The sequence below is a fragment of the Phyllostomus hastatus genome, unplaced genomic scaffold (genome assembly GCF_019186645.2).
Source record: "Phyllostomus hastatus isolate PE091 unplaced genomic scaffold, TTU_PhHast_1.1 phas_contig_40, whole genome shotgun sequence".
Lineage (NCBI taxonomy): Eukaryota > Metazoa > Chordata > Mammalia > Chiroptera > Phyllostomidae > Phyllostomus > Phyllostomus hastatus.
In genome coordinates this window covers 74,149,498-74,176,628 of record NW_025333872.1, presented here as the reverse complement: position 1 = coordinate 74,176,628, position 27,131 = coordinate 74,149,498, and the positions used below count along the sequence as shown (strand labels likewise).

The following is a 27,131-nucleotide window of genomic DNA, read 5'->3' as shown; positions in this document are numbered from 1 at the left end:
AATTTGAAAGCATACCTTAATTTATGGAGCCATACGTTAGCTTATTCTTTTCATTCACATATATATGTGTGTGAATGATATTTGAAGGAAAGTGTTTTTCTTTGGTTTCTTTTTTTAAGATTACTTACTTTTACTCTCTTCTTTTGTGTATGAGTGTGTGTTTGGATATACATATTTATTCCAATTATTTTGGAAGGTTCCATTAAGTGCGTTTGCATCATTACCTCTAGAGCTCATTTTCTCTTCCTTCTCGCCTCAGCCACCTGTGGTGAAGACAGAGATGGTGACGATTTCCGATGCCTCACAAAGGACAGAGATCTCCACCAAGGAAGTCCCTATTGTCCAAACCGAGACCAAAACCATCACGTATGAGTCTCCACAGGTACAAAACCTCTAGATTTGGACTGAGTTCTTTTTTACTTTGTTTCTCTTTCCATTCTGTCTTCTCCTAGTTTAGATGTTTCTGACTTTGATATAGCTTTTTATATCTCCATTTCGTAATTGTAGTTCAACAGTATAGCTTGTTATACTTCTTAGATTGAGACAGAGAACTGTAATAAAATTGGTGACCCAGTGATCACAGGGGGGAAGCATACACACAATTGCTGAGGACAGGCAACCCCAGTCTTGTTCGTGTTATTCTAAGCCATCAATGACTTGATGTATCCAGGAGTACTGATGTACATTTGGGAAGCAGATCACCTTAGAGTTTATTAGATATGATGTCACATGTGGATTAGTAGGATTTAGGCATTCCCTCTCCCCGCTCGTGCAGACAGATCCCGTCAGCTGACTCTCGCTTGCCAGTATACACACATGTGCACACACACATTTGTGCTTCTCTTTCCAAAGACATATGCCCTCATTCTTACATAAATGGGATACTACGTGTCTAAATAATCAAACTCGTATGTTTGGTTTTAGGTATTCAGACATTGATTCTGTAAAGATTTGAAGTGAGCATTAAGACAGCTAACCTTAAGGGTAACAGAAGAAAAGAAAGTACTTATGATTTCAAAATGGAATTGTTTAGAAATCTGTACAACTATTTTCTCAACTGAGAAATTTAATGTGTCTAGTAGGATTGTACCATGGAGAGGGATGGCAGATTATTATCCTCTTGAAATATTTTTTGAAACATTTAATGCGTGTATGTGTGAAACATTCCTCAAAGTTATTTTGGATGTGCTATCTTAAATGTGCATAAATCCCACATGAGCACAAACAGGTGTTTGATGAATGGGTGTGGTGGGAGAGCATGTACTCTGTTTCTATGGTGATAAATGCCCTTGTAAAGAAATACATTGCAGCCTGGCTGAGTGGCTCTGTTGGTTGGAGCCTCATCCCATATACCAAAAGGTCACAGGTTTAATTCCCGTTCAGGGCACACACCTGGGTTGTGGGTTTGATTCCCCAGTCAGAGTGTGCACAGGAGGCAACTGATCTGTGTTTCTCTCTCACATCAATGTTTCTGTCTTTCTCCCCCTTCCTTCCTCTTTAAAATCAGTAAATATATATCCTTGGGTGAGGATTAAAAAAGGGAAAAAAATACATTGCATGAACCATGCTTAAGAGAGATTTACTCTTACAGTAATAAAGGCTCTGGACTTTCTAGTTATTTTCTTCTGCCAGGAAACAGGAGGAAAATATATACACGGTGATCTTAACATAAACTAACATTTAGTTCATGATTTTAATGTAAACTAAAACCAGCTTTATGTGGCCAATAAACTCTAGAATTCTACATTTCCTAGTACCAAACAAGTTAAAACCTATTTAGATATCTGCACAGGACAGAGACAGCACATGCATACATACTTGCATTTAAATCAAAAGATACATATTGAAATATGTATCTTTATATATAGGTATATATATTCACAACACAAACTATTACAGAAAAAATGTCATTGAAAAGTCTATTAGAGATGAGCAAACCATGCTAGTTTAACCTATCCTCGTTAGGTTCTGTTGCTTGGTAATCTGAGAAGACGTTCTATTTTTACCCACCTGTGCTAAAACAACAAAGCCAGCCCCTCTGGTCACTGTCACTGCGGAAACTTCTCTGCCTGGGTTTCTGCTTTCTTTTTCAAGCTTCTACAAATGGCTCCAGTCAAATTCTCTCTTGACCTCCTGATAGCTCTCAGTCCCACCTCCTACTTCCACTCTTTTTTTTCCCTCCCATGCCTGAGGTTTGCCTCTCCACATGCATTTAGCTTTGCTTTTACTCTGTTTAAATGCCAGCCATTTTCCTGGTCAGTAAGTTACCACTGTAAACATGAAAAGGCAGATAGCATCTTCTGCCAGCTGCAAAGGTGCTAAATGGTGCATATTCAGTGGGAAGGGGTCTTCTGTGACAACATAATAGAAATTAAGCATTGCTTTGTATTTTCCCTCACTATCCAAAGGTCGATGGCGGGGCTGCTGGTGACTCGGGCACGTTGCTGACTGCCCAAACCATCACATCTGATTCCATGTCGACAACCACCACCACACACATCACCAAGGTAAAGCAATCCAGGGGAATCCTAGGGAGAGGATGGTACATTGCAAACAGGATCTCTTCTGAATTGTTTCTTTGTTCCTAGACACACTTCAAGTTATACACAGACAGTGCCAGTGGGATAAAAATGTGGACATTTAAAGTATGGAAGAAATCGAGCTCCATTGAACAAATGATTTAAATCACATTGCAATTTTGTGTAAAATATAAGGGGATAAAAATGTGTTATGAATAGCTGTATTTAAGTCAGCTACAGGAAAAGAAATAATTTAATACAACTGGAAGCACAGGTTTAGTAAGTACAAAGTGAATGACGATTATTCAAAAATTTCAAAAAGATCTTCAAATAATGTAAATTTTCCCTCAAGGATTTAACATTCTAGTATGTCAACTTGGGATGTATTTCCAGGTCATTGTCTAAATGTTTAACACCAGATGACCAGTGATTCCAAAGGTGCAGTCTCTGGTCTGGAAGTGTGAAGACTGTGGCCCCACTCTGGACCTACTGAAACCCTAGTTGTGTTTTAAGAGACCCTCTCAGTGATTCTCTTGCTACACTCATCAGATTTCTAACTCCAACCTTATTTTCCATATCAAGAATTACGCAGACAAAGCGGTAACATCAAAGTTTGCCAAACCTAAAGAAGATACTGAAATTATTGGAATTCCTTGTAACTTTACATAAACCAAACCATTAATTATTTCTTCTCCTTTCTTCTTTTAAAAATTGACCAGTTGAGAATAAAGAAACTCAGGGAGTTGTAACAGAATGTCCCAGTGGTGGAACTATGTGGATTAAATGGCAGCTGTTTCCCTTTAATGTCACCTGAATCATCATAAATTAGTTTAAGGTTGCTTTCAGTTGAAAAATACTTATGGATGCCTCAACTTTAACAGGATTCTCTGTTGAGCTTAGAAATAAGAAAAGTTTCCAGAACCTCAGTTTTCCCCACTCAATGTGCATTGCCTTAAATGATCAGAAGGTCAAGGTGTGCTCCATCTCTGTCTCCTCTGATTATGTGTGAACATGCTTTAGTGATTGCTGTTTCCCTCTTCTTTTCTTTATGCCCATTAGACTATAAAAGGTGGAATATCTGAAACAAGAATTGAGAAACGCATCGTGATCACAGGAGATGCAGATATCGATCATGACCAGGTGAAGACCTGAGGTTCTGGTTCTGAAGTTGACTGTTTATTTTCTAAGTTTTGCACCTGTCATCCATCTGTCACATGAAATATATCCTGCCCTTTCTCCTGAGCCTCTGGGTAGAATCCCCTTCCTAAGCATGGCACGAAGGCACTTCAGAGCCTGGACGCAAGCTGTCCTTTCCGCCTTCCTAATGCTGAATCAGCATAAAATATGCATTGCTTCTTGTTCCCCACTGCCTTTCTGTGCACTTTGGTTTTGACTCAAACTGCACAGAAAGCCAGTGGGAAACCCTTTGGTGAGGATTGCTGGCAGCCATTAGGTATTCATGTGGGCCTAGTTTAAGGAAAGTCTTCAGTTACTAAAAAGCGAATGGTGGTTTAATGATATTGACTTCAAAAAAAAGAAAAGCCACTAACTTTGACTTATGCCAATTTTTAGGAACTTAAAAAAATTTTTTAGAGCATTAGAAAGGTTGGGCTATTTTCCATTATTTATTGCTATTATTGCGGGTAGGGAAAGGTAGTCCAAGGTCTCTCACAGAGTGAAAATTCAGCTGTATTCAGAAAAAAACTTTGAAGGAATTGTGCTTCCATTCTAATGTCGAGCATAATGCACGCCTTTAAAAGCAGGTGATGACTGGAATGGCTGGAGACTTGGAACAGTAGTTTTAATTTTGGACAGCAGTCCCACGTGATAAGCTTTTGTTTTATTTTCTAAGTGATTGCAACTCAACTTTAAAGGGGGCCAAGCCATTTTTCCTTTACGAAAGGGACTCTCAAAGAGAAGGAAAAGAAATGTTCGGCTGACTGCCCCAGCTGGAGGGCAGGGACCAATGTTCGCTATCTGGCTTTGGGCGCAATATTGAACTCGGGCAAGAGAATTTTAGAGAACAGAATTTCTCATTTAAGAAAGATGCACTATATGTGACCAAAATAGAAATGCTGTGCCTTCAAGAAAAATTACTGTGTTTTTAAATCCCCCTAAGCATGATTTTACTTCTGTATTTCACATGTACTGTTTTTATTTCCTTGAATTATTAGAGGCTAAAGGGTTACCCCAACTCTGTATTTTGACCTGAGGGCACAGATGCCTAGTGAAAGACCAGTACACATGCCTCTTTTGTCACTGGGAAATGAATTGCCTACTTGAAAACCAAGCCTCCAGTTCCCCGTTTGGAGGATTTCTCTGCTTCTATTCACTGATGCAATCTTGAGTTCCCACGACCTGAAGTCAGAGCAAAGGCATTTTTGCTTTTTTGCTGTAGGACCCTCGCTCTACAAGCGTTTGTTGAATTCCTCCAGTGTGCTAGGCAGGAGCCGATGACATTCCTTTGACTGTGGTGGAAGTGAAAATTGGGGTCTTCTCACAGCCGTCATTTCCTTTACCCTCTGTCTTCTCTGCACCGAGGCCCTTCCCAGCTTTCAAACGCCAATTTCCCCTGTACAGATTACCCTCAGGTGTTATTCTATGTGCATTCTTTTGTGTTTTGGCCTGTTTTTAACCGAAAACTCAAATTCAGGCCATACTGCTTCTGAAAGCGTAGTGGTAAAAACACTGAAATCTAAGTACGCGCATACATTCCTCACTGTACGCCATACATTGCCGCAAAGAGGCGCGTCTCGTTTGTGTGAGGTCGTCTCGTTTGTGTGGCGTCATCTGGTTTGTGTGACGTCGTCTCGTGACGTCGTGCTTCGGCCGCATTAACTCCGAGGTCAGATACCTGGGGTGGACAAGATCAGAGGTGAACTTTTATGTAACATTCTCATGTCTAATTCTAAGATGGCATAAACTTTTTTAAAAAAATAAATTTGATTGTGGCTTTTGTTATGCTTATCACTAGAAGCTCATGATGAGTTCACTTGCCCTTTAAAACCTGTAATGAGATGATGGCACTATTTAAAGTTAAAGGAGGTTGATCACCTCTCTGCCCCTAACTGATGTTGATCAGGTAGTGTCTGTAATGTCACTGACACTTTTTTTAGCTCCTTGCCTATAATTAAAAGAATCTGAAGAGTGGAAGGAGCCCCTTCATCTGAGCAAGATAGGAAAAGAAATGGAGTCCGTTTCACGAGGGCAAATCAAAGCGGCGAGCTTGCACAGAGCCTTGCTCCGCGCTGCTTCACCCTGTGCCGGCGCTGACGCTCTCATCTCTCTCCTGGGACGCGCGAACGGTGTGGCCGTTGCTCCTCAGGCAGCTGTCAGCTGAAGGGCACCAAGCAAAACCCAGTTCTAATCAAATAACTTCTCAGTTTGGCAATGTGATATATTTTCTCACAGTCTCCTGTTACTGTAATTTAACATTTAAGTTACTTAATTTCATGTACCGATATCACGGAATGAGAGGAACTAATGGCAAACTGATTTCAACTCTGTTCATAGATGATTATAGCCAATTGGGGGGGTTCTCTGCTTTTCTAATTAAACATGTTTCACACGTGTTACTTTCCCATGAGCATCATTTATGTTTTTGCTTTAACAATTCCACTGCTTTCATGTAGCTAGATCTTGGGAGTGAAGGCAAACGCAGAAGGATCTGATAGGTTGCCTGTAGCTGCATTTGGCTCCCGTCAGAGCTTGTCCTTCCGGAGCTGGATTCCACAGACCCACATGGGGTAGACAGTGTTCATCCTTCCGGTCTTCCCCCTTCCTCCTTCTCCGAACACACACAAACGTAAGAGCCACGCTCCTGTTCCCATTGCAGCCCCCACACAGGAGCACGTTCTGCCCTTCTCCGAGCTAGGATCCCTGCTCTTCTCCCCGCCCCAGTCTTGCCCTCCAGCCTTCCTGCTCTCCCCGCCTGACAAACGGCTGTGCTCTTACTCAAAGTGGAGGCTGTTCCCTTGCCTGGCTCTGCTCTTATTTTGACACAGGTCCCCTCCTACAACTTTGAGCACCTGCCAGGTATTTTCCAAGCTTCTGTTGCAAAAGATTTTTGATGTGAAAATCTCTTTTTGTAGTTTTACCTTTTTGTGTGTGCAGAGTGAGGCTCAGGGTTTTGCTCAGTAACCTTCCAGCTGACAGAAATGACATTCCGAACAAGAAGTGCAGTTGTCCTCTTAGGCAGGTGACAGCATCAGGAAAAAATTGTGCTGCTCTTTTTAGATGCATATTTTCCTTATGAGTTAGGGTGCTCTCTAGCCCAGTAGAATTCCTTTTTTGTCTTAGAGATCCATCCTAGATTTTGAGTGTTGTTCAATGGTGGTTCTTTTACTTTCCCCAAGACCTTGTTAAACATCTCTCTCCTCTGAAAAATAGGATCTTTCCACTTTGCTGCAGGGCTCGCCTACCATGCATTTTCTGACAGAATATGGAGAAACCTTGTGGCTTTTCACAGCCTGGTCCAGACAGGAGAAGCAGCGGAAGGACACCCGGGGTCCCACTGCTGCCCTGCAGCCCCTCGGCAGGATGGCCTTGGGGAAGGCCCATGGACCCGTGCCTTCAGTGCTCAGCCGTGAAATAGGGATCTGTACTATCGTCATTGCTGCAGTTTTAGTTGTTCTTTGCCTTCAGTGTTTATAGATATTTTTACCGCAGCATTTTAGTTCAGTAAACATGTTACTTAGTTACTTCAGAGCCCAAGAGGGCTGGATGAGCGAGGCTTGGTTCTGCACCCTGGGGTTTCAGGCAGTGGGGCAGCAGCAAGTGTGACTTGCGTGTACAGGGCAGGCACTGGGCTAGGTGCTGTAGTGCTGTACATCACCCCTTCCATCCTTAAAACAAGCCTTAAAATGACCTGTGCAACTTTCACTTTAGGCTCAGGTTATAGGTGCGAATACTCAGGTGAGATCCTTTTTCCCCAAGTCTCATGATGAGGACAGGGCTGGGATTCAGAGCCAGTGTGTTTCTTCCACATTATTATTTAAAAATAGACTGGAGAAGTGGGGACTTTGGGGAAGTGAGAAGCATTCTCTGAAGTGAACGGTGAGCCCATTCAGATCTTCCTGCTTCCTCAGAGAAAGCAGTAGAACCATCGTGGCTCGACACGAAATCCCAAGTGATGAGTACACTTGTGTTTTGCATCCTGAGAGGAAGCCTATTCCTGCGCTGACAGTGCTCTTTCCTGACCCTGGCAGGCGCTGGCCCAGGCCATCAGGGAGGCCAGAGAGCAGCACCCCGACATGTCCGTCACAAGAGTGGTGGTGCACAAGGAGACTGAGCTGGAGGAAGGGGAAGACTAAGCTAAGGTAAGAGCTCGCCTGTTGTCTGGGGCCTTTCTCGTGACTGCTCCGTGCCTCTGAACCTGCTGAGGGGTGTGGGATGGGCTTCCATATCGCAGTATCTGTCTCCTGTAGTCCCATTCGAGTTTGCAGACGGTGGTATCCCCAAGTACCTCTGCTCAGACTACCTGCATAGAGTCATAAACTCTCCACCGATGGGCGTGTGGTGTTAATGACTGCCATGTACTGAGAGCTGCCAATAATTGACGTTGCAGGGTGCTTTACTACTTAAAAGCACACTAGTGTAGTTACCTTAATTAATGGTCACAATGACCCTTAGAGGAAGGTGCTATTGCCTTCATTTAGATAAGGGATTTTCTTACAGGGGTCACAAAGGGAAAGGTGAGTTTAATCCTTTTAATGTAGACATTAATAATGATATATCAGAGAATGAACCATAAAAGGAAATGATTGCTTTGACTATATAAAAATGTAAAACTTTAATCAAATCAACAAAAGTAAAAGATAAATGACAACATTTAATATGCCTGGCAGAAAAAGGATTAATAGCCTGAACATATTATGAATGCTTATATGTCATCAAAAAATTTAAACACTTAAGTAGAAAAATGGGCTGAGGATTAAGCAAGTAAACCACATAGAAGCCAAGTGAACATTAACAGAAACATGGATTTAGGCACTATTGCGTAAATCAATGTCAATTAAGAATTCAGTGTGCAAGTTTTACTTATAAATCTGGCAAAGTTTATTCTTTTAGCCAGTGTTGGGGAGGTTGAAGGAGGAAAAATATATTCATATGCTGTTGTATAAATTAGTAATATTTTCTGGAGCACAATTTGGCAAAAACCTACATTAAACATGCCTATCATTTATACTTAAATACACAGAGATGTGTACAGAGATTTACCTACAAGTGTATGTACCACATTTTTATCCGTACTACAGTAGGGGCTGCATGTAGCTTATGCTGCTGCTGTTACGTGATGGCTAAATATAGCTACTGAAAATTGTGCTAAAGAATTCTTAGATTGTAAATGCTCATGATGACATATGTATTCAGATTTTAAAAAGCAGGTTTTATCACACAGCACGTATACTGAGATTGCTCTTTTGTTTTTAAAATGACCCATGCGTTGATCAGTCAATAGATAAATGCCCCACAGGGGTGGCGGGTCCCAGAATACACATCACGCACCTCCGTGGCAAGGCCAAGTGCTTTTTCATTGCTGGAAGTGGGGGCATTTATTGCCCAACCATTGCACAGCATTCTCTCTGACTTTTTAATTTTTGCCAGTTTGACAGATTTGAATCTGTCAAAAATCACAATGTTTTAATCTTGCCAGATCTCAAACTATGTGACATTGGGCAAATACCTGGGGATGGTTCAATCTACCTGTCTTAACTCATAGGACTTATTACAAAGGTTGAGTAAGATAATGAGTGAGAAATTAAGAAACATTGGGTATTTCTCTTCTGAATTTTATGAGTCAGTTGTGACCACTGTGAATATTACCAACACCCTACCTTCATTTGTGGCATTCTTCATTTGTGCAGTTTTAAAATGAATTTGTTGTATCAGTTATCCCTGGCACCTTACGTGCATTTTTGCAGTGGGGACCCACACACATGGCCTTTGAAGTCTGCCTGTCTTTGAGGTCATCTTTTATAAGCAACCTTGTTAAATGTATTTGTGAAGCTAAAGTATACATTCACATGTAAGGTAAGCAAACTAGATTAATTTGGAAAAATTTATTCATTCAAAAAAATATTTGAGTGCCAAAATGTGCTATAGAAGGGCTAGGCATTGAGGATTCAAGTTGTCAAAATTGGTAGAAGAAATAAAATACAGATTTGAACTGCTATTTAACCTATTACTTGAGAAACAAAGTTGGAGTTGAAATCTTAAGAAGGAATAGGAGTTACCTCAGTGTCACAAGTCACTTTACCATCTGCACCCCCTACCCCACCCCCCACCAGCTGCAGCCTGTTTTCGAACAATTTCCTTTGCTGGTTCTGGTTAGGGCTGAGAAGAGTGTGCTTCTACTGCTTCAGCTGCCCTCTGGCTGCCCTGCCAGGGTTGCACAGGGGCAGCAGGTGGGCCAGGCAAAGAGCAGCACCAGGACAGTGTCCGAACGTCAGAAAAGAGTGAACAACTGTGTGTCTGTCCCAGCTCCCCTTTTCAGATGTGAAAAGCTCTCCTCCTGACCTCACCTCCCCCTTCAGAGTAGTTCGAGCCCTGATGAAGCATTGAAAGTTGGGGGTGGCAGTGGGGGTGGAGCAGACAGAGAGATGGTCTAAGGACAGTCTGCAGCGGACCGAGCCTCCCAAGTCCGCGGTCTCAGCTGGGTGTGGGCCAGCTGTGGGGCAGAGGAGCTAAATTCAGATACTGTGAAACAGAAAACACAGACTTCAGAGGAGTGCTTCCCTAAATCTTTGTAAGCTTTTCTTTTTGTCCCCTTATGGACTATCCTCTCTTGTCAATTTGTCATAAATGCATCTTATGAGCCCTCAAATGGACGCAAAGTGTCACTGACCTGTCACCGCTGGGATGGTGTTCCAGGCAGTCCTGATCAGGAGGAAGAGGCATGCAGGCTGATGGTGTGGCCTGTGTGGCCTCAGAAAGAGTGAGCCCCAGCAGGGGGAGCTCATGACTCTGCTTCAGTTGTCTGTGCGAGCTCTCGGCTGGCTGGCTCGGGAGCACTCATTGATGCCGGGTAAAAAAGCGAACACCGCCTCCTTTTCATCTGAGAGCAGTGAGCAGCCTCTCAGCCATTCACTCATTTTGTTCATCGATTTGTTCATTATACAGGTCTAAATGGAGTGCCCATTAGATACCTTTTACTGCTTTACTGTGGAGATTTCAAATCAAACAGGGTCACATGCACAGACAGTAGATCAGAGGTACCAGGGTAGTTTCAAGTTTTATGATATGTTCTCAACTGAGCTTAGTGGGAACAAAAAGCAAGGTCTCTGAATCAGAATGGGGCGTCTCACTTGAGCGTCAAGGTGAGTAGGAGTTCGCTCAGTGGAGAAAGGTGTGCAAGGGGGCATTCCAGGCAGGATATGGTGCTATGAACTTGACACTCTAGGAGCAGCGCAAAGTCAGGTGTAGCCGGATTGCAGAATCACACGTAGGAGAGTGATGGGAGATGAGGGGAGCAGGGAGGCAGGGGCCCCATCATAAAGTCTTGTAAGCCGCGCTGAAGAGGCTAAACTTTATCCTGAAAAGCTGAGGGTACTCCTCATGTACTTGAGAGATGGTAATAGGTGCAGGTTTGTGGCTGGGTGACTGCATGGAGGTATGCACGTTAGTAAATTGAGTACATGGATGAGCAGGGAAGAATTGCAGACAACGCCCAGGTTTGTAGGTTGAGCAAATGAATTAATAGTGGTTCCTGTGATTTGTCACAGAATATATGCTTCGTTTTTCATGTCATGTGTGTTATCACCAGTCCTCTGCTCTGTCTTAAAACAAAAGTGTATTTTTTGTTCTGTGGTACTTTATAGGAGAAACCGACTGCCATAGGAATTAGGGAGGAAGCTCGGAAGGGAATCTATAAGGCCCTGTCTTTTCCACACACAATACCTGGGTAACTGGAAAGTTACCAGATAGTGGAGCACAAAGTGGAGCATAGCAGATTCGCAGGGTTCAGATCTACTCCCTAGTTGTGGGACCTGGCTAGGGTACCTCCCTTCTCTGCCTCAGTTCTGCCGCCACAGTTCTGTAAACTGTGCGTGATGATAGGATTTATGGAAGGGTCTGTTTCAAGTCAGATCGTAAGAACTTTTTGTAATGTATAGTCAGCCACAAATCCTTTTTTGGCCTTAAGAGTTAAATAAAAACAAAGCCTTTATCCCAGAGATGTGACTTTGAGAAATGTCTTACATGATGAGGTACAGGAGGCAGCCAAGAGTTGAGGGAGAGCAGTTCAGGCTTGGATGGGGAGACAGAGTTGAAGGTCATCCGAATGTGTCATCTGCTGATGAAGCCTTTGGTTTCAGTGGTGTCACCCAAGACCAGGTCAGAGTGTTGAGACCTGGGGAGCAGAGGACACAGAAGAGGAGGAGTTAGAGGTTGGAAGAAAACAGGGAGAAAGGGTGTCGGGAAAACAGATGAGAGAGGATAACTTCAAGGAAAGAGTAGTCAAGTGTTAAATGGCAAAGAAATCTAGTGACCGTGTCCTCTGAAATTGTTGGAACAACCTGGGGGCTTTGTCGGAGCTGCTTGAGTCGAGAAGTAGGGACAGAGCCCTGTAACAGGTTGGGGGAAAAGGGATTTTCCATGGAGAGTGCTTTCAAGAGGCCGGAAAACAGTGACAGGGCCTTTGGCTTTTCCGCCCACTCTGCCCGCCTTCATCTCAGAGGATGGAGAGCATCGCAGTCGGCTTGGCAGAGCCCCCGGAGCTTGTGCTGCAATTACTGAAAACCTGGCACACCCATCGTTCGTTCCCCAGACCCTGTTAGACACACCGGGTCCCAGTCCCCGAGCCACAGTACGTACAGCCACAGTACGTACGTGACTCAATTAGTGATGTTGCTTTCTATGCTATTGTGCCTCTATGAGCACCAGTTTTTAAAGATAATAATGTGTTCAAACCAACATTTCAAAGTCAGGGTGATGTTCAGAGCTTCAAGATGAACTCACAAGCCAAATAGGAAGTTCGCATCAGCTATTTGACTGACTTGACAGGAGAAAACCGTGTTGGCCGAGCCGTGCTCTAGCTGATGGGAAGCTGCTCGTTTACACGGGGGCCTCGACGAGCACCACCCTGTCCTCGGGATGGGAACACAAGCCTGCTGCCTCCTGGCAACTGTTGTCCGTGCAGGAGGTCTGCAGATACAGCGGTGGATGCGTTGCATTCCTAAAGTGAGCATTTTATTGCAACTTAGTGTTCAGTATAATCTAACCTAAAATGAAGACTCCTTGTACATAGAGATCAAAAGCCGTTTTGGATTTAGTGAGTTTTAAGCGTTAGCCAGTTTTTACTCTGGAATGCTGTGGAATGTTCGGTTTTAATATTTATAAATCTGGCGGCTGCTGTCAGTGAGTTAGTTGCAGTGTATTGGAACTACCCGCATCGAAAGAGGCGCTGGTGTAGTGCCTGCTAGTCACTCACTCCCCAGGGTTTGCCCTCCCAGACAAAATCGTTACCAACCTATCTTTATTTGTTTTTTTTTCCTTCTAGTAATAAGAAAACAGAGGTTTTATTATATTTTTTTAAAGGAAAAGACTATAGAAAAGAAAGTGACCCATAATTCCCTTGGTCGTAGAGATAATTCCTTTTCACTATGCAGTTATATATAAACACACACACGCACGCACTCACACCTCAGGTTATATAGGCTGAGACTGTGGATTCTGTTGTTTGGCGTGCTCTTTTTCTCCACTTACAGTACATTGTAGATACCTTTCCTTGTCATTACTCCATCATTTTTCAACAGCATTTGAATGGATGCATGATGGTTCCTTAACCCCTATTTAGATTATTCCTCAGTTTTCACACATTATACTTATGTTTACATTTTTGTGCATTAATTTCATTGTTTCTCTAGGGCAAATATTTTCTAAAATCAGACTTGGTGTGCCACCAAGGATTTTGACGTATTGCTAAATGTCTTTCTTAAAGGTTCTCAAAGTCAGATGCCCACTGGCAGTTTGAGTATCCCTGTTCCCCCAAGCTCTTGCCAGTGCCAAAGATTATATAACTAAAAAAAAAATCTTTTCCCAATCTCATGCAGAAAGAGTATTTCCCCATCGTTTTTAAATTGGGAGGAAGGAGCATTTTTTAATTGTATTTTGTTCAGTGCTAGTGCGGTTGAAATACACACACACAGAAACACCTACACAGCCTGTATATCTTTGAATTGCCAGTTCGTGTCCTGTGTCTGTTTTTCTATTCAGGTGTTTGTTATCGTTTATCTCTTACAGGTTTAAGGTTATTAATCCCATACAAGTGCTGCATATTTTCCCCAGTTTTTATTCATGTTGATGGTTAAAAATGTCACCAGTAAGGGGAAAGAGGGGCAAGACAAAATCTGCAGATTGAAGACATGCATGCAGGTCAAATCTAGAGTTTTCTTTTTTAGCCAAAGCAGTGTTTTTTAGAATTCAAATTAATTATTAATGCCTAAGATGGGGAGATCTCCAGCCATTTTGGCAGCATCAGAAGCGCTGCCAGCACTGAGCCTGCTTTCTCCCAGGGCCACGGTGGCCGAGCAGGGCTGCCACCCTCGCACAGAGAGGAGCCTCCCGGTCACCAGCCTTTTTCACGTTGAGATCCTTGGCACCTGGTCTCCTAGCTCACTTGTTACCCTCCTGGTCTTGCAGGTGGGTGAGGTAGTGGTTATTACCTTATTATATCCTAGTCTAGAGCATATTTAAGCATATGGACATTTAAAAGAATATTTAATTTACAAGTACATATAGAGCATCTTCTCTCACCCCACCCTTTTTAGGAAAAAGAATTCTAGAGATTAATTTGACATAGTCAGTTATACTCAGGAATCATAAAATACTGTCCACTTGTGGAACCAAGTATAATTTCATTTTTCTCAAGAACTTCTCTAATGGTAGACGTCCCAGATACTATTTTTTGAACATACACATTTTTCGTGGCTGTAGGAGGGAACTTTGCCATGGCAACTAGTTAATAAGTTTGTGTGTTTATGTGTGTGTGTGTGTATTTTTAAGATAACTCATAAGGATTACATTCCAAGGACACATTAGCCCTATGTTTATTTAACTCTCACGTATCAAAATAGTTGTTAGCATCAGAACAAGTGGGAATCGGGACCCGTTCTGTTCAGTGCTGGTAGCCAGTACCCATTGTGGCTGTGGGAATTCAAAATGTGCCTATGCCAAGTGGGGATGTACTTCAAGTATAAAAATAACACACTGGGCTTCGAAGAGGTAAGAAAGCAAGGTAAACTGTTATGTCAGAGACTTGAGTCTGGAGATGAGTTCTTTTGATTGCTACTACCTTTCTATGAAGAAAATTTTAAATGAAAAGTTAGCAGGTTCTGTTTATAAATGCTTCAAAGATGGTTTTCTAAAAGGTAAAGATTTTGTTACTATTTTTTAAGTGCAACTTTTATTTGATACTACAGAGAAATGTCTTCTCAACTCTACTTATCTTGTGAACCTGAGATTTATAAAGGCTAAGCTAGAATGAAGTATATTGAGTACAACCTTACCTGTAGTGCATTTCTTATTTAAAAGAAGCTTTGAGATTTTGTGGAATGCTTTCATAGCAAGTTCCCACAAGATTTGAACCTAGAAGACCTGACTTCAGCTTTCAGGCCAAATAATAACTTCTCTTAGAAATCTTTGTTAATGCTTCAGACATTAGGGAAAACTTTTTTTTTCTTAAGAAGTAAGACTCCTCCTGGAATTTCATAGATGTAGTTATTCAACAAGAGAGAACAGGAAAGAAAAAATAAGTTTTTCCACTTAAGTCGGGAGATGAAAATAAAGGTGAAGACAGGCAGTAGTGCTTTCTTCCCAGACACATAATGCAGGTCTGATTCTTCCCTCCCCAAGCCTCGGTTTTTGTCTTGCCTTGAAGATTAGTCTCTGTTACTTTAATTCATGGATTCATTAATATATATTGTGGACTTACATGTTCAAGGGGCTATTATGGTTGGTATAAAAAGACAAAAGAATAAGAACATCTGTACAAATGGCATACAGGGTGAAAAAGAGTATTTTTCAAGAGAAACCTGGATAAAAGGCTAAGAAAGTGGACAGGAGAAACTGCCTCTGATGGGCAGATCAGGGAGGCGCTCCCTCCTTCATAAATGATGGCTGGAAAGCTCTTCTGTGCAGAGCGCTGGGGAGGATTTGAATAATGGGTAGACAGGAAAGCACATGGAGAAAAACAATGGAATGGATATCAGGAAGAGCAATTCCTACATTGTAGCTTTGTGTCGAGTTCCTGGCAGACCCGGAAAGATTTGTCAAAAGCAAGTTGCAGAGGGTATTACATTCCAGGTTAGTACCTTAGTTTAGACTTTGCTCTGCAGCTCTCCTGCACAGGGTGTTGGAGTCTGGGAAGAGCACTGTCCTTCAGTAAGATGTATTCATCAGTAGTGTGCAAGATTGATGGAAGTGATGCCAGATGAGATGAAGTACCCTGGGAAGAAACCATTATACTGACTCAGGCAATTATTCATGGAGAAACTGAGCTGGACATCTCTATCTTTTAGAGTAGAATTGAATTTCATTTGAAAGCAAAACTAGGAGTGAAATCATGTATAGGAATCTATTAAAAGAATATTAGCAAACATTTTTTGAGTGAGTGCCCACTCTGTGCCCAGCAGTATTTGAGAACGTGGCCATGTATTATCTGAATTAGTTCTTACTGTCATCTGTGACGTAGGTGAGGGCACTGAGGCCCGGAGAGATCTCTCCTTGCCCAGGTCATGCAGGTGGTGACTGGCACTGCCCGAACCGACCCTCAGTCAGTTTGAATCCACGGTATGTATTGTCTTGCTCCAGAATCCATGATCGGAATCTTTCAAATAACAAACTCCCAACCATGTACTTGAAACACAGCTCAGTTTAGAAACATTTAATGTGTACAAAATGTTTTTCAGGTTACAGCTATGATATAAAGCTAAGTGAACGGGTCAAACCATATTTTATAAAATAGTCATGTTTCAAATGAGGTAAAATTGACAGGGTATTCTAAAATTGCTACGTGGTAGTTATTCTTTAAGCAGAGTGATTTGAATGTGTCAGGCATAAAGATTCTGTAGAAAAATTCCTAATAGCTTTAAAGAAAACCTATTTAATTGGCCTGAAGAAATCACTGATCACTCACCCTTTTCTCACAGGAAAGGGATTTTAACCGGCTTTAACGCAGAAAGAGAGCTCAGACCATCCCGGGGTGAACAGGAAGGGAGTGGCTCTCCCTGGAACCTCCTCAGAACGGGAGGCAACCTCAGCTGTGCAAAGACATGCCTTTTTACAAAAATGGAAATTTTGGGAAAACATCTCAAAATAGACTTTCCCCAAAGCAAAAATGCTTAAGTAACTTGTTATTCTAGCAAACTTTGAACTGAGTTTTTGTCTTGGAAGTGAAGTTGTGTTAGTGTGCGTGTTATCAAGCGCGGTGCAGTTGGTGTTCAGAGGAGACGGAGACAGGGACTCCAGCCTGTCCTGAAAGACCTGACTCTGGGTCGGGTCCTCAGAGGGCCCACACGAGAGCCTGGGGAGGAGAGAGTGGCACCAAAACTGCATTAGTATGTTCAGGCAAACCCACTTTGATGAATTATTTGTACAAAAATGGTGAGTTTCATGTGACTGAAAAGAAAAAAAAACACAAGATTCAATTTTCCCCTCTGTATGTAGCTGACACACATAGATGTCCGTGAGAGAAGGAAACAGCAATAGGTTGGCGATACGCAGATTCAACATAAGCAGTACTGGAGCTTCATGGTCTCTGGACCACTTTATGTTCTTAGGAATGACTGAGCCCAAAGAAGAGCTTTTATGTGAATTGCATCTTTTGAAATTCACCACATTACATATCAGAAACTGAAGTTTACCATATTATAAATCAGTTTTTAAAATACGTATTAAGCTAAACATACTCACTTAGTGAAAGAAGCCTGTCTGAAAAGGTTACGTTACTGTCTGATTCCAACTGTATGACACCCAGGAAAAGGCAAGTGGATTGATGGTAGAAAGATCCGTGGTTGTCACTGGTCTCATCAGAAGAGATTTTAAATATTGGGAAGCTGTAGGAAGCTCACAGTGGCCAAAACACAATTTTCCAAAATTCTAATTTTTTATCTGAAAACTTGAGTTTTATCATTGGCAACAAATCACTGTTTATTGTTTCCCCTGAAGTGACAGTCTCACTTTGTTTTCAGGAAAATGCCTGCCAAATATCCAAATTGAACAGCACAGTTTGTCAATAATTCTCTCAAGTTAGAAGGATTTCTATGGAAAAAGTGGCTTCTTTACCTCACAATTCTAACATTTGTACAGATGGGCGTCGTCTGGACACCCACTGCCCCTCCGTGGGCAGCGCCCTGTTTTATGTGTGCTTCCCACTTGCAGAGGGGCGAGGCACCGACCCGGGCGGTGAGACGGAAGAACAGCACCCTTACTGAGTGAAGCTGGCTTGCTTTCTGTTTCACTGCAAGAGCCCAGAGGGTAAAGACAGTTTGTTGTGGTGCTTTGACCTGTGCTAAGGTGAAAATAGGTTCACTCACCATCCTTGTGCCGTTGGTGAAAGCGTCAACACTCTGCAAAAGACGATGTCTTAGCATGACTATGAAGTAGCTTTGACTTCATGACCACCGGAAACAGTCCTGGCCACGTCCAAGGACTACTGACCGCACTTTGAGAACTTGGTGGGCCTTAATTATAGTGGTAACACCACCACTGTAAGAATTGTCTATTTCCCGGATTGACCAAATGGAAATTTATCATACTTGCACTTTTGGTTCTAGGATTCTTAGTTTTACAATGGAATTACAATGGAAATTCTGTTTCAAAATTGAAACCATATGTGCAGATTAAAAACCAAGAAAGAATAAAATAAAAGGTTAGTGTTAGAAATACCTGAAATTCATAAACTTATATTTAAAACTGAACTTGCATTTGAGTACGTGGGCCTGATTTTTATTTAAGAATTAGTTGCATTGTGCCTTACCTAACTATCTTATTCATATGTTTGTAATCTCTGCTTATATTACGGCCCTTTAGTAATTGAATCTTCATTAATCTGAAGAAATGCTATATTTTCTTGCATTGTTCTAATTATTTTGTATAAAAACCACAGTCTGCCATTTTTTACTGAGATTCTCCTGTGGGGATCTTTACTGCTAAAAGGCAATGAAATGTTTCCAGTGGTTTGTGTTAAATACTCTCTTAAAAGGGCACATTTGCAACTTACTGAATCAGTTTCTAGAGTAGAGCACATTCAAGGTTGAGACCACTATGTGAGCTGGCCCCTTTTCTCTGGAGACTGAGGTTGTGCTTTTCAGGTGAGGTACAGAGCTTCTGTGCTTGAACTTGACTGGTTTCCCATAGCTCATTATGGCACCCTGAGAAAAACAAATTTGAGAGCACTCTGGACCCATAGTGAGGGCATAAAGGAAAGCAGGTAATGGGCATGTATCCTTGAAGAGTTCGGACATAGAATGAAACCTGTGATTAGATGAAACGGTCTTTTAATCACAAATGTGTCAAACCTATTCTCACATTGGCCAACAGAGGGGGACACAGGCTATGGAATGTCACTGTAGTAGTTAGAAATGTTCACTGACATTGTATAGTCTAAGGTTGGGAAACTGAACCATGAAAACAGTGCTTTGGGGTTTTGTTTGACCAAAAATTTTAACCTACAGAGTGTGTATAATCCATGTACTTAACAGCTATGATCTCATCTGAACTCCAAGTGTGAATGTTATGATGTTGTCAAAAGTGGAAGCAAGTTGAGTTACTACCAATAAGTAATGCCTGTCAATTTATATAAAGATATCAAGATTTCCACGAATGTGAGGTAGAATTCAAGCTTTTAAAAAAGAGAGTTCTTGAACCTTTACAGCTCGTACATGAAGAGCACAAGTGCCTAGTTTTCACTTTGATTGGGACACGTGCTAAATAATTTAGACCCAAAATGTAGTCTGTTAAGAATGCCAGATATTTCTTTCTCATAGATACATGTCAAAACAACAGAAATTAAAATGTCTAATGCTATTTCATCCCTATCTTTGCTCCTTCCCAGCTCAAAAATTAGATACTTGCTACCAGGGAATATGTTTTTATATGTGTTCAAGTGCAAAAAGCAGAGTCCAAAAAAGATAGGTGGATGTATAAATAAAAACCTTCATAGGATAAGTTATTCCTTATTCATCTGGAACAATAAGGAACTGGCTGTTCTGAAACATTGGATATCTCATTAACTCAGAGTCATACTTGATTTACTGTTTTTTAGAGAACAAGAAAAAATGTGTTTAACATTAAAATTACAATAAGTGAAATTTTCTTTGATTCTGAAACCTTATTTGGAATACAAAGAACGCATTATCACTTGTAATACTTATTATCAGAAAATATTTATTTACTTTACTTTCCAGTGGTTTGATTGGGAATAAATGAAAGTAAATGATATTTGGCTGTATGCGGATGACTATGTCTTTTTCTTGGCATATATTTCCATCAGTGTTGAAGCTCTTTGAAATCAAGATCTTTCATTCAATTCCAACACACTCCTAGATTCCTGTTTGTCTACTAATGACTTTGAAACAGATTTAATTTTACCTTTATTTTACAAATTGAAACTTTAATTTTTGGTGAAAACAGATTCAGTGAAATAAAGTGATGAGGAACCCAAAGGAAATGGAGACTAGAATCCTAAACCTCATCCTGTCTGCAGGTCTCCCAGCACCGTGATACCAGAGGTTCATTTTCCACAGCGTAAGCTAGACCAAGTGGCAGCCGCATTCAGCAAACAATGTGTGTTTGCTAAGCAAAGAGCACAGAGCTAACAGCCGGTAAAGAAAAAGGATAGATAGCTAGGTAGCGTGACTGAAGGTCACAGATAAGTTCCGAGTCCAGTTCAATTGGTAGTTTTGTCCATTCCCTCCTCACCAACCCCCACATTTCTTTTCATAATTACCAACCTAGAAAAAGACAATTTTGTGTTTTCTGCATTGATTCCCGCCCCCACCCCACCCCCCCGCCCCTGCCGGGAATCAGGCAGAAGTACTAATGAGTAATGAAATAGCCTAAAGCAGACAACAGGGTGGGAAAAAATGAATTTGATTAATCAATCTGTCCTGAATAATCAAGAGGTTATAATAATATCTGTGATAAATATAAACGGTGAGGAGGTTTTTTCATTAAAACAAGACTTAATTTGGGACCTGTGCGCCTTAGAAAGGACCTTAATTATTACCACTCTCTACCGTCGTCTATAATCACCTGCCTTTTGCCAAAACTTCCAATCCAGCTGAAATACAAAATGAAACAGTTGTCTTCTTAAACCCTTTCTCTTCGAGAGACAATGCACCATCCTTATTTTTGTCCACCTCCCAGTCCACTCTGATTTTAGTCCTTTCTCCAACCTCCTTACCTTTGATTGTGGGCCCCCAAGACTCATGTCTTTCAGTTTTTGGCACACTCACATGAGGCAAATTCCGTCTGTTGGTTTCACTTGTTCCCTTGTGTCGACGCATCTCCGTCTCTGGCCCTGAGGCAGCCGGGGCTGTGCACCTGCCATCCTGCCTCTGAGTTCAAGGTCCAAGACCGCAAACCTGACAGTGCTCTGTGGGGCTCCCTTCCTAGGCACCGCCTCGGAGTCTTCTCCTTCAGTGCTGTCCCTCGAAATCCCCTCTTCCACCCGATGTCTGCAGCGACGACTTACGTCTGGGTTTTTGCCACCTAGCAGCTGACCTTTGTCACCTTCCTCGTGCAGCCTGCCCTGCTGCAGTGGCCTCCGGACTGGTGTTCCGTCTCCCTTCCTCTCCACCTTTAGCCTGTTCATCACACTGAAGCCACAGTGATGTCGAAACATGAATCTCAGGCCGTGTCAAAGCTTCCTCAGAACCAGAGGAGAGTCAGCCCCAGCCTCCTCCTTTCCCGGGCTGGTCATGCCCCACGTGAACTTGCCACCCCCCAGCCCTCTGACCTGTCGGCGCCGCCTCTCACCCGCTACTCTGGAGTAGCGGTAGATCGACATTTGGTCTTTTTACTTAATGTTCTTTCTGAATTCATTCTTTGTCCATTAGGCCAACATCATACTTCTCAGTCTGACATTAAACAATGTACCTCATATTTTTACCTTACCTTTGGCTACTTAGCGTACCACTACTTTGCTTCAGTAGCATCCGTTTCTTCACTGTCCTGTCCTGGCCGTTCGTCCCGCCCACGCCTCTGTGTGCCCATCCTCGCGCCACATGCTGCCCCCTCCAGGTCTCTTTCCTCCTCCTCTGCTGTGCACCTGCATGCCCTTGCTGTTCGTGTCAGGGAGGTCAGCACTGACTTTGTTTCTCTTCCTCCCTTTGTTACAGAAGAAACAAGGGGGGCCTGGGACGATATACTGTTACCTGAAAGAAAACCCCAGGTCCATTATGTCCGCCACCTATCAGAAAGACGTCTCTCAATGCCAACGATTTGTGAAAAGGAAAGGAAATGTGTATTTAATGCTATACAAACTTCAAGTAGTGACCTAATGTCTTCATCAAAATCCCAAAGTCCCTTAAGACACCCACAAACACATACAGCCCTTCCTTCCCCCTTTGTCCAGTCTGGGGTACCGTATCTCAGTTAAAGAAATAGAAGTCCAAGGCTCAGGCAGCCCCCCGTTCTTCTCAGTAATCTGTGCTTGGCTGGTAGGCCTCCCTCGGTTCCCAGCACCATCAGCTGTGTTGCTGGGATCTCTGCTAAAGCCGGGTGGTGGTTCCCCCTTCTAAAGCTGCGGGGGTCCCCACTCTGGCAAAGGCACGTGATCCTCTCTGCACTGCTCCAGCCACGTGGTCCTCTCTCCCCCAGGGCCACGGGAGTCCCCAGTCAGCCAAAACCATGTGGTTCTCCCTCCTCAATGGCTGCGAGGCGGCGGGGGTGGGGGGAGGGCGGTGTCACCACTCTGCCAAAGCTGAGTGGTGGTTCTCTGCTAAAGCCGCGTGGTGATTCTCTCTCGCAGGGCTGCGGGAATCCCCACTCTGCTAAAGACGCATGGTTCTCCCCCTCACTGCCCCAACCATGTGATTCTTCCTCCAATGGCTGCTGCATCTGGGTTTAAATCCCCGCGCCAGTCTTCCTCTGCAGCCCCATTTCCGACTCCTCCTACAATTGGCTACACATGCCAGGATTCATATCCTTCCAGCTTTACTGGGCTGCCATCATGAGTCTGGGCAGGTGTGGCCCCTTGTCATGGAGCCAATCATCTCCAAACTCCCATGCAGGTGCTGTAACTCGGGGGAACCTGCCCCCCAGTTATGTCTCTGAGGGGGGGGTCCCTTTCCATCCCCCTGGCCCAGAGCTCGGCCATAGCTATTTAGCATATCTAAGTGACCAGCCAAAGGCTATAGGTATGTTAAATGACCATGCCATGGATTAGCTGCAAAGCTGCCCTGCATGTTCTTGCTCCGTGTGTCCCTTCCCCCAACTCACACCTGTGGGGGAAGGGGTGAAGACATCTTAAAATCTCCTGGACAGCTTGAGTTCTGGACCCCATTTCAAGTGCCCATTTGGGGTCCCCCCTCTTGGCTGCACCCTGTAACACCTTGACTCTACTTTTAAATCCTATTTGGTTTCTCTTTTTTCTTTTTTTACTATGTGAACGAACCTCTGTCTTTATCATTTACTCTCTTTTGGTTTCTTCTTACTCGCCGGTTGTTTCTGGCGTGCTTGTCAGTTCTCAAGACGTGCTCTGTCTCAAGGGTGGAACTGGGTCTTGTGTGCGTTTTCAGGTGAACACATTATTTTTTCAGTTCTATAGAACTAGTCAGTAACCATTGCTTGTTTTGGAGTTTAATGCACGTTACTTACACTTTTCTTTCAAGTCTCTGACTTTGGAATATTTAAGTAAGCCTTGTCTCTTTTTTTTCCTCGTAGAAAGTCATTATCCAACAACATCCAACTTTGTGAACCTGAAGAGTGTTGACCATTTCGAATCTTAATGCCACACCACTACTCCAGCGAATTTACACTACGACCGGTAACGACGACCAGAAGCCTGAAGAATTAAAATGCCAACACCAAACCTTCCCGTAACAGCTCTGGTCTACACCGTTCCCTCGCGTTTTAATATATTATTTTGTTTTATAACCACTTCTAAATATGGCTTGGTTCTTTTCTTCTTCTTCTTTTTTAATTAGAGAGTTTTGTTTTGTCTCCTGTTTACTTTGTGTACAACTACCTGCTTTTTATGACTCAGTTTTGATGCAGTGACAGTGAACAAAGCCGGCCCCCGCTGGCGAGGTGCCGTTCGCTCGAACAGGTGCTGTTGTGCGGAAAGGAAACTCTGTGACTAATGTAGGCAGCGGCTTTCCTTCTTCCAGGCTCTCCCCGTTGAGTTCCCGCTGAACTCCCGTAAATATTGACAGAGTTTTCAGATTGCAGCAAATATACTGTATGAGAAAATATTAATACGGATTCAAAGCATTTCTTACATCTCGGAAATTTTCTAATGTTTGAGAAATTCATAGGGAATATTTTTTATATTGCACCCTTTTTGACTTTCCAGTCCTGCGACTTTTTACTGTCCGTAGAAGGTCGGAGACGCTCCTGACTGGAGAATTAGGAGGAAGCCCACTGACCGCGCACTGTGTTCAGACCCCGCGCCCCCCAGGGCCAGCCAGCGCTTCCAGACGCGAGCTCTTCGGCGGCATTCCAGGACCGGGAGGGGGGACAGAGAAGGCGACGTCTTCCCTCCTGCTAAAATATTCAGGCAGCTTCAAACCTTAGTGCTTTCTTCCTTAACACATCCGTATTTCAATACTGTCCACCGTTGGAACATTTGGGTAGAGCACTTGCTTTGTATTAAACCTCCTTGTCTACATGTAAAACTGACCTTTCGTCACCGAGCAGGTCTGTGTCTTTCAGAGAGTTTGACGATCCGCGCTGGGGAGGGGAGGGGGAGGGGGCCATGGCAGTGTTCTGACGCTGAAAAGAAAGCGAGACCAGTTAAAGCTGACACCAGAGACCTGATGGGGCGTATTAACGGTATTGAACATTGTGTCCTTTGCGTTTGACCCTATGTATAGTTATGACGCCAGATTAGAGTATAGCAGCTTCAAGTTGTATTAAATGATATTTTGCTTTCTGTAATACTGTTATAAAATAAAGTTGGTTTATTCTCTAACCTTGTCATTTCTCTTTTTATAAAGGTTTAAAAAGATAAATTCAAGTGATATTTTCAGTCAGAAGTCCTGTTATTTTGTGGGATGTAGCCTTCTTGAAATCTGTCACTCAGATCTTTGATAATTTGATGCTGCCCTGAACATTGCTGATTTCAAACAGCCAGGGCAGCGTTGAAAGTTTGTAAATCTGATGTTTGGAATGGCAGACTCCTCTAGCTTTGTTTCATAATCGCCCACAGCTTTTATAAATCCTCCAAGGGATAATTTTGCTTGTGTGTGTGTGTTTGGTGTATTTTTTTTGTTTGTTTTGATTTGGGAAATATTTACCTGTATCACTGGAAGCCTGCTTCTGTTTCACGTTTTGTCTGCTTTCCATGGGGCCTTGAGGTGTCAGGCAGAAGGGGCTGTGCCGAGGGCTGCGTCTGGCTAATTGGGATGGCGCATGGTGGAGCTTTTGCCGAGACCCACCAGATTAAGTGCTGAATTTTCCTTTAAACATTAAAAGCATTACACAGCAAATGACCAATGAGAATATTCCATTTAAAATGTTCTGTAGAATTCCTGTCCCATGTCATTTAAAGTAGGTGTTAGATATAATGTGCATGACTGCCACCTCTGGGATCTGTTTCCACTGGATTCTCTCTCCCCTGTGAAAGGTCTTTCTCACTGTCTCTAGAACGGTTACACAATCAGCTCTTCCTCTCTGAAGAAGCCTATTTCAGCAAGCCAGGACTTAGAAATATTATGGAACCAAATGTGATTCTGTATATTTTTCATCAGAAAGCTTATGTATATAACATTCATTTTTAAAGCCGAGGTTGATCTTGCCAGAGATTTTTGAGAACAGTATCCTTCCATGCCCCTAAAGACAGTTGCAGTGATAGGAGGTGTGTCCACAGCAGCGCCAGTGGATGAGGAGATGCCGTGTTCACCTGGGGCTCAGCCTGATTCAGCTCAGACAGCAAGGACGGGGGTCCCAGTGACATCAGGAACACCTGTGGGGGACAGTGTTGATGATGTCACCTGTTATTAAAGCAGCGAAGTTGGCTTATTTGATATATTGTATTTCTAACAAACTATTTCTATAATAGGATGTTATAATCTTTATAAACTGAGCTTTCAGAACCCCAAATGATAGAATGAGAAAGTAGGTGTCAACAAGTTCACTGAGGTGAGACGTCAGGTGCTAGTTGTGTATCATACGTCAGAAGCAGCACAGTTCGGAGGTGATGCTCAATGATCCCCTTTAGTTGCATGGGGTTTGTATAAGTGCGTGTTGTTTTACATGATTCTCACGGCAGTCCTGTGTGGAACGCAGCAAACGGAGCGATGCATTTTCCACAGTCACGACGGTAAAAAATAAGGTTTTTTAAAAAAATGCATGGAGTTGGTTTATCTTGGGTATTTGACTGTCTCAAATAGCTTCTCTTTTTGTTTATGACGTACACTGTCGCATTGCTTGCTGCACAGACCACATTCATGGAGTAATTACCGCCAGAACTCTGGCAATGAGGCAGACTAGCCACAACTACTGCCCAGCATGGACTTCATCAAGTATATCCCTTCTCAATGGATAACATGATGTGATTTCTGAGAATATTATAGAGTTGAGAATTCAAAATGACATGAAGGAAGGAAGGGAGTCATAGTTCAGATGAAACAAGATTATCCATGAGTTAGAGGCTGAGTGATGTAAATGGGGATTTGTTACATTATTTTGTTAAAATATTCCATCACAAAGGCTAAAAATGCCACACAGCCCCATGATTTTAAACAAGTCTGCCCTCCAGGCCCTCCCAGTGAGAGCATGCGTTCTGCATTGCACAGCGCTCTGCTCGGTTCCCACCAGGTCTCACGCACATGAGAGATTGGGACGTGAGGCCGTCCCTGCCGAGACACTGAAAGCAGGGAACGTACCCCCAACAGTTTGTTCAGAAGTCAGCACGGACCCTGGCCTGCACGTGTCAGACATCTGCCGGGATTAGGTCATGGTGGAGAGCTGGCCCCAGCAGAGAACATGACCAGCTGGCCAATCCGAGGGGTCAAACTCCTGACCCTTGGCCACAGGTTTAAAAATAATGATCCTGTGTATTTATGATTCCAGATTAGATTCATAGAAGCTTCGAGTTATACAAAATATTTGCTTCAAATACGCTTGCTTCAGAATTCTACAGATGGGTATTTGAATTCCCTACTCCAAGGAACAGCCAAGGAACTTGAATGAAGGCACTTAAGCATCTATAAAGTAAGGGTACTGACACATTCCAGTGTTGGGGTATTCTGGTGCTCAGATGAAATAAAAACGTATAAAATGCCTAGTGGAGCTCTTGCCACAAAAATGCCAAGAAAATGGTAATCATTATGAGTAATAATACTGTGCATGAGTTAATCCACCAAGGGCAAATTCACAGGAGATAACCACCAGTCTGAGCTGTTCTTCTGAGGCCTTTCCATAATAGAATTCTTTCTGTCCTGTTAG

At 42.8% G+C, this 27,131-nt stretch overlaps 1 protein-coding gene across 13 annotated transcripts in view; it reads left to right on the top strand.

The window, feature by feature from the left end:
• EPB41L2 (erythrocyte membrane protein band 4.1 like 2) overlaps window positions 1-24,654 on the top strand; it is a 207,954-nt gene extending 183,300 nt beyond the window's left edge. For all 13 annotated transcript variants that reach the window (XM_045843891.1, XM_045843889.1, XM_045843888.1 and 10 more), the window contains 5 exons: window positions 260-382; window positions 2,409-2,507; window positions 3,579-3,659; window positions 7,727-7,837; window positions 23,406-24,654. In XM_045843891.1, the coding sequence (XP_045699847.1) occupies window positions 260-382; window positions 2,409-2,507; window positions 3,579-3,659; window positions 7,727-7,831 (408 nt within the window). In that variant the 3' untranslated portion in view covers window positions 7,832-7,837; window positions 23,406-24,654. The remainder of the gene's footprint in view (window positions 1-259; window positions 383-2,408; window positions 2,508-3,578; window positions 3,660-7,726; window positions 7,838-23,405) is intronic.
• The last annotated feature ends 2,477 nt before the right edge of the window (window positions 24,655-27,131 follow it).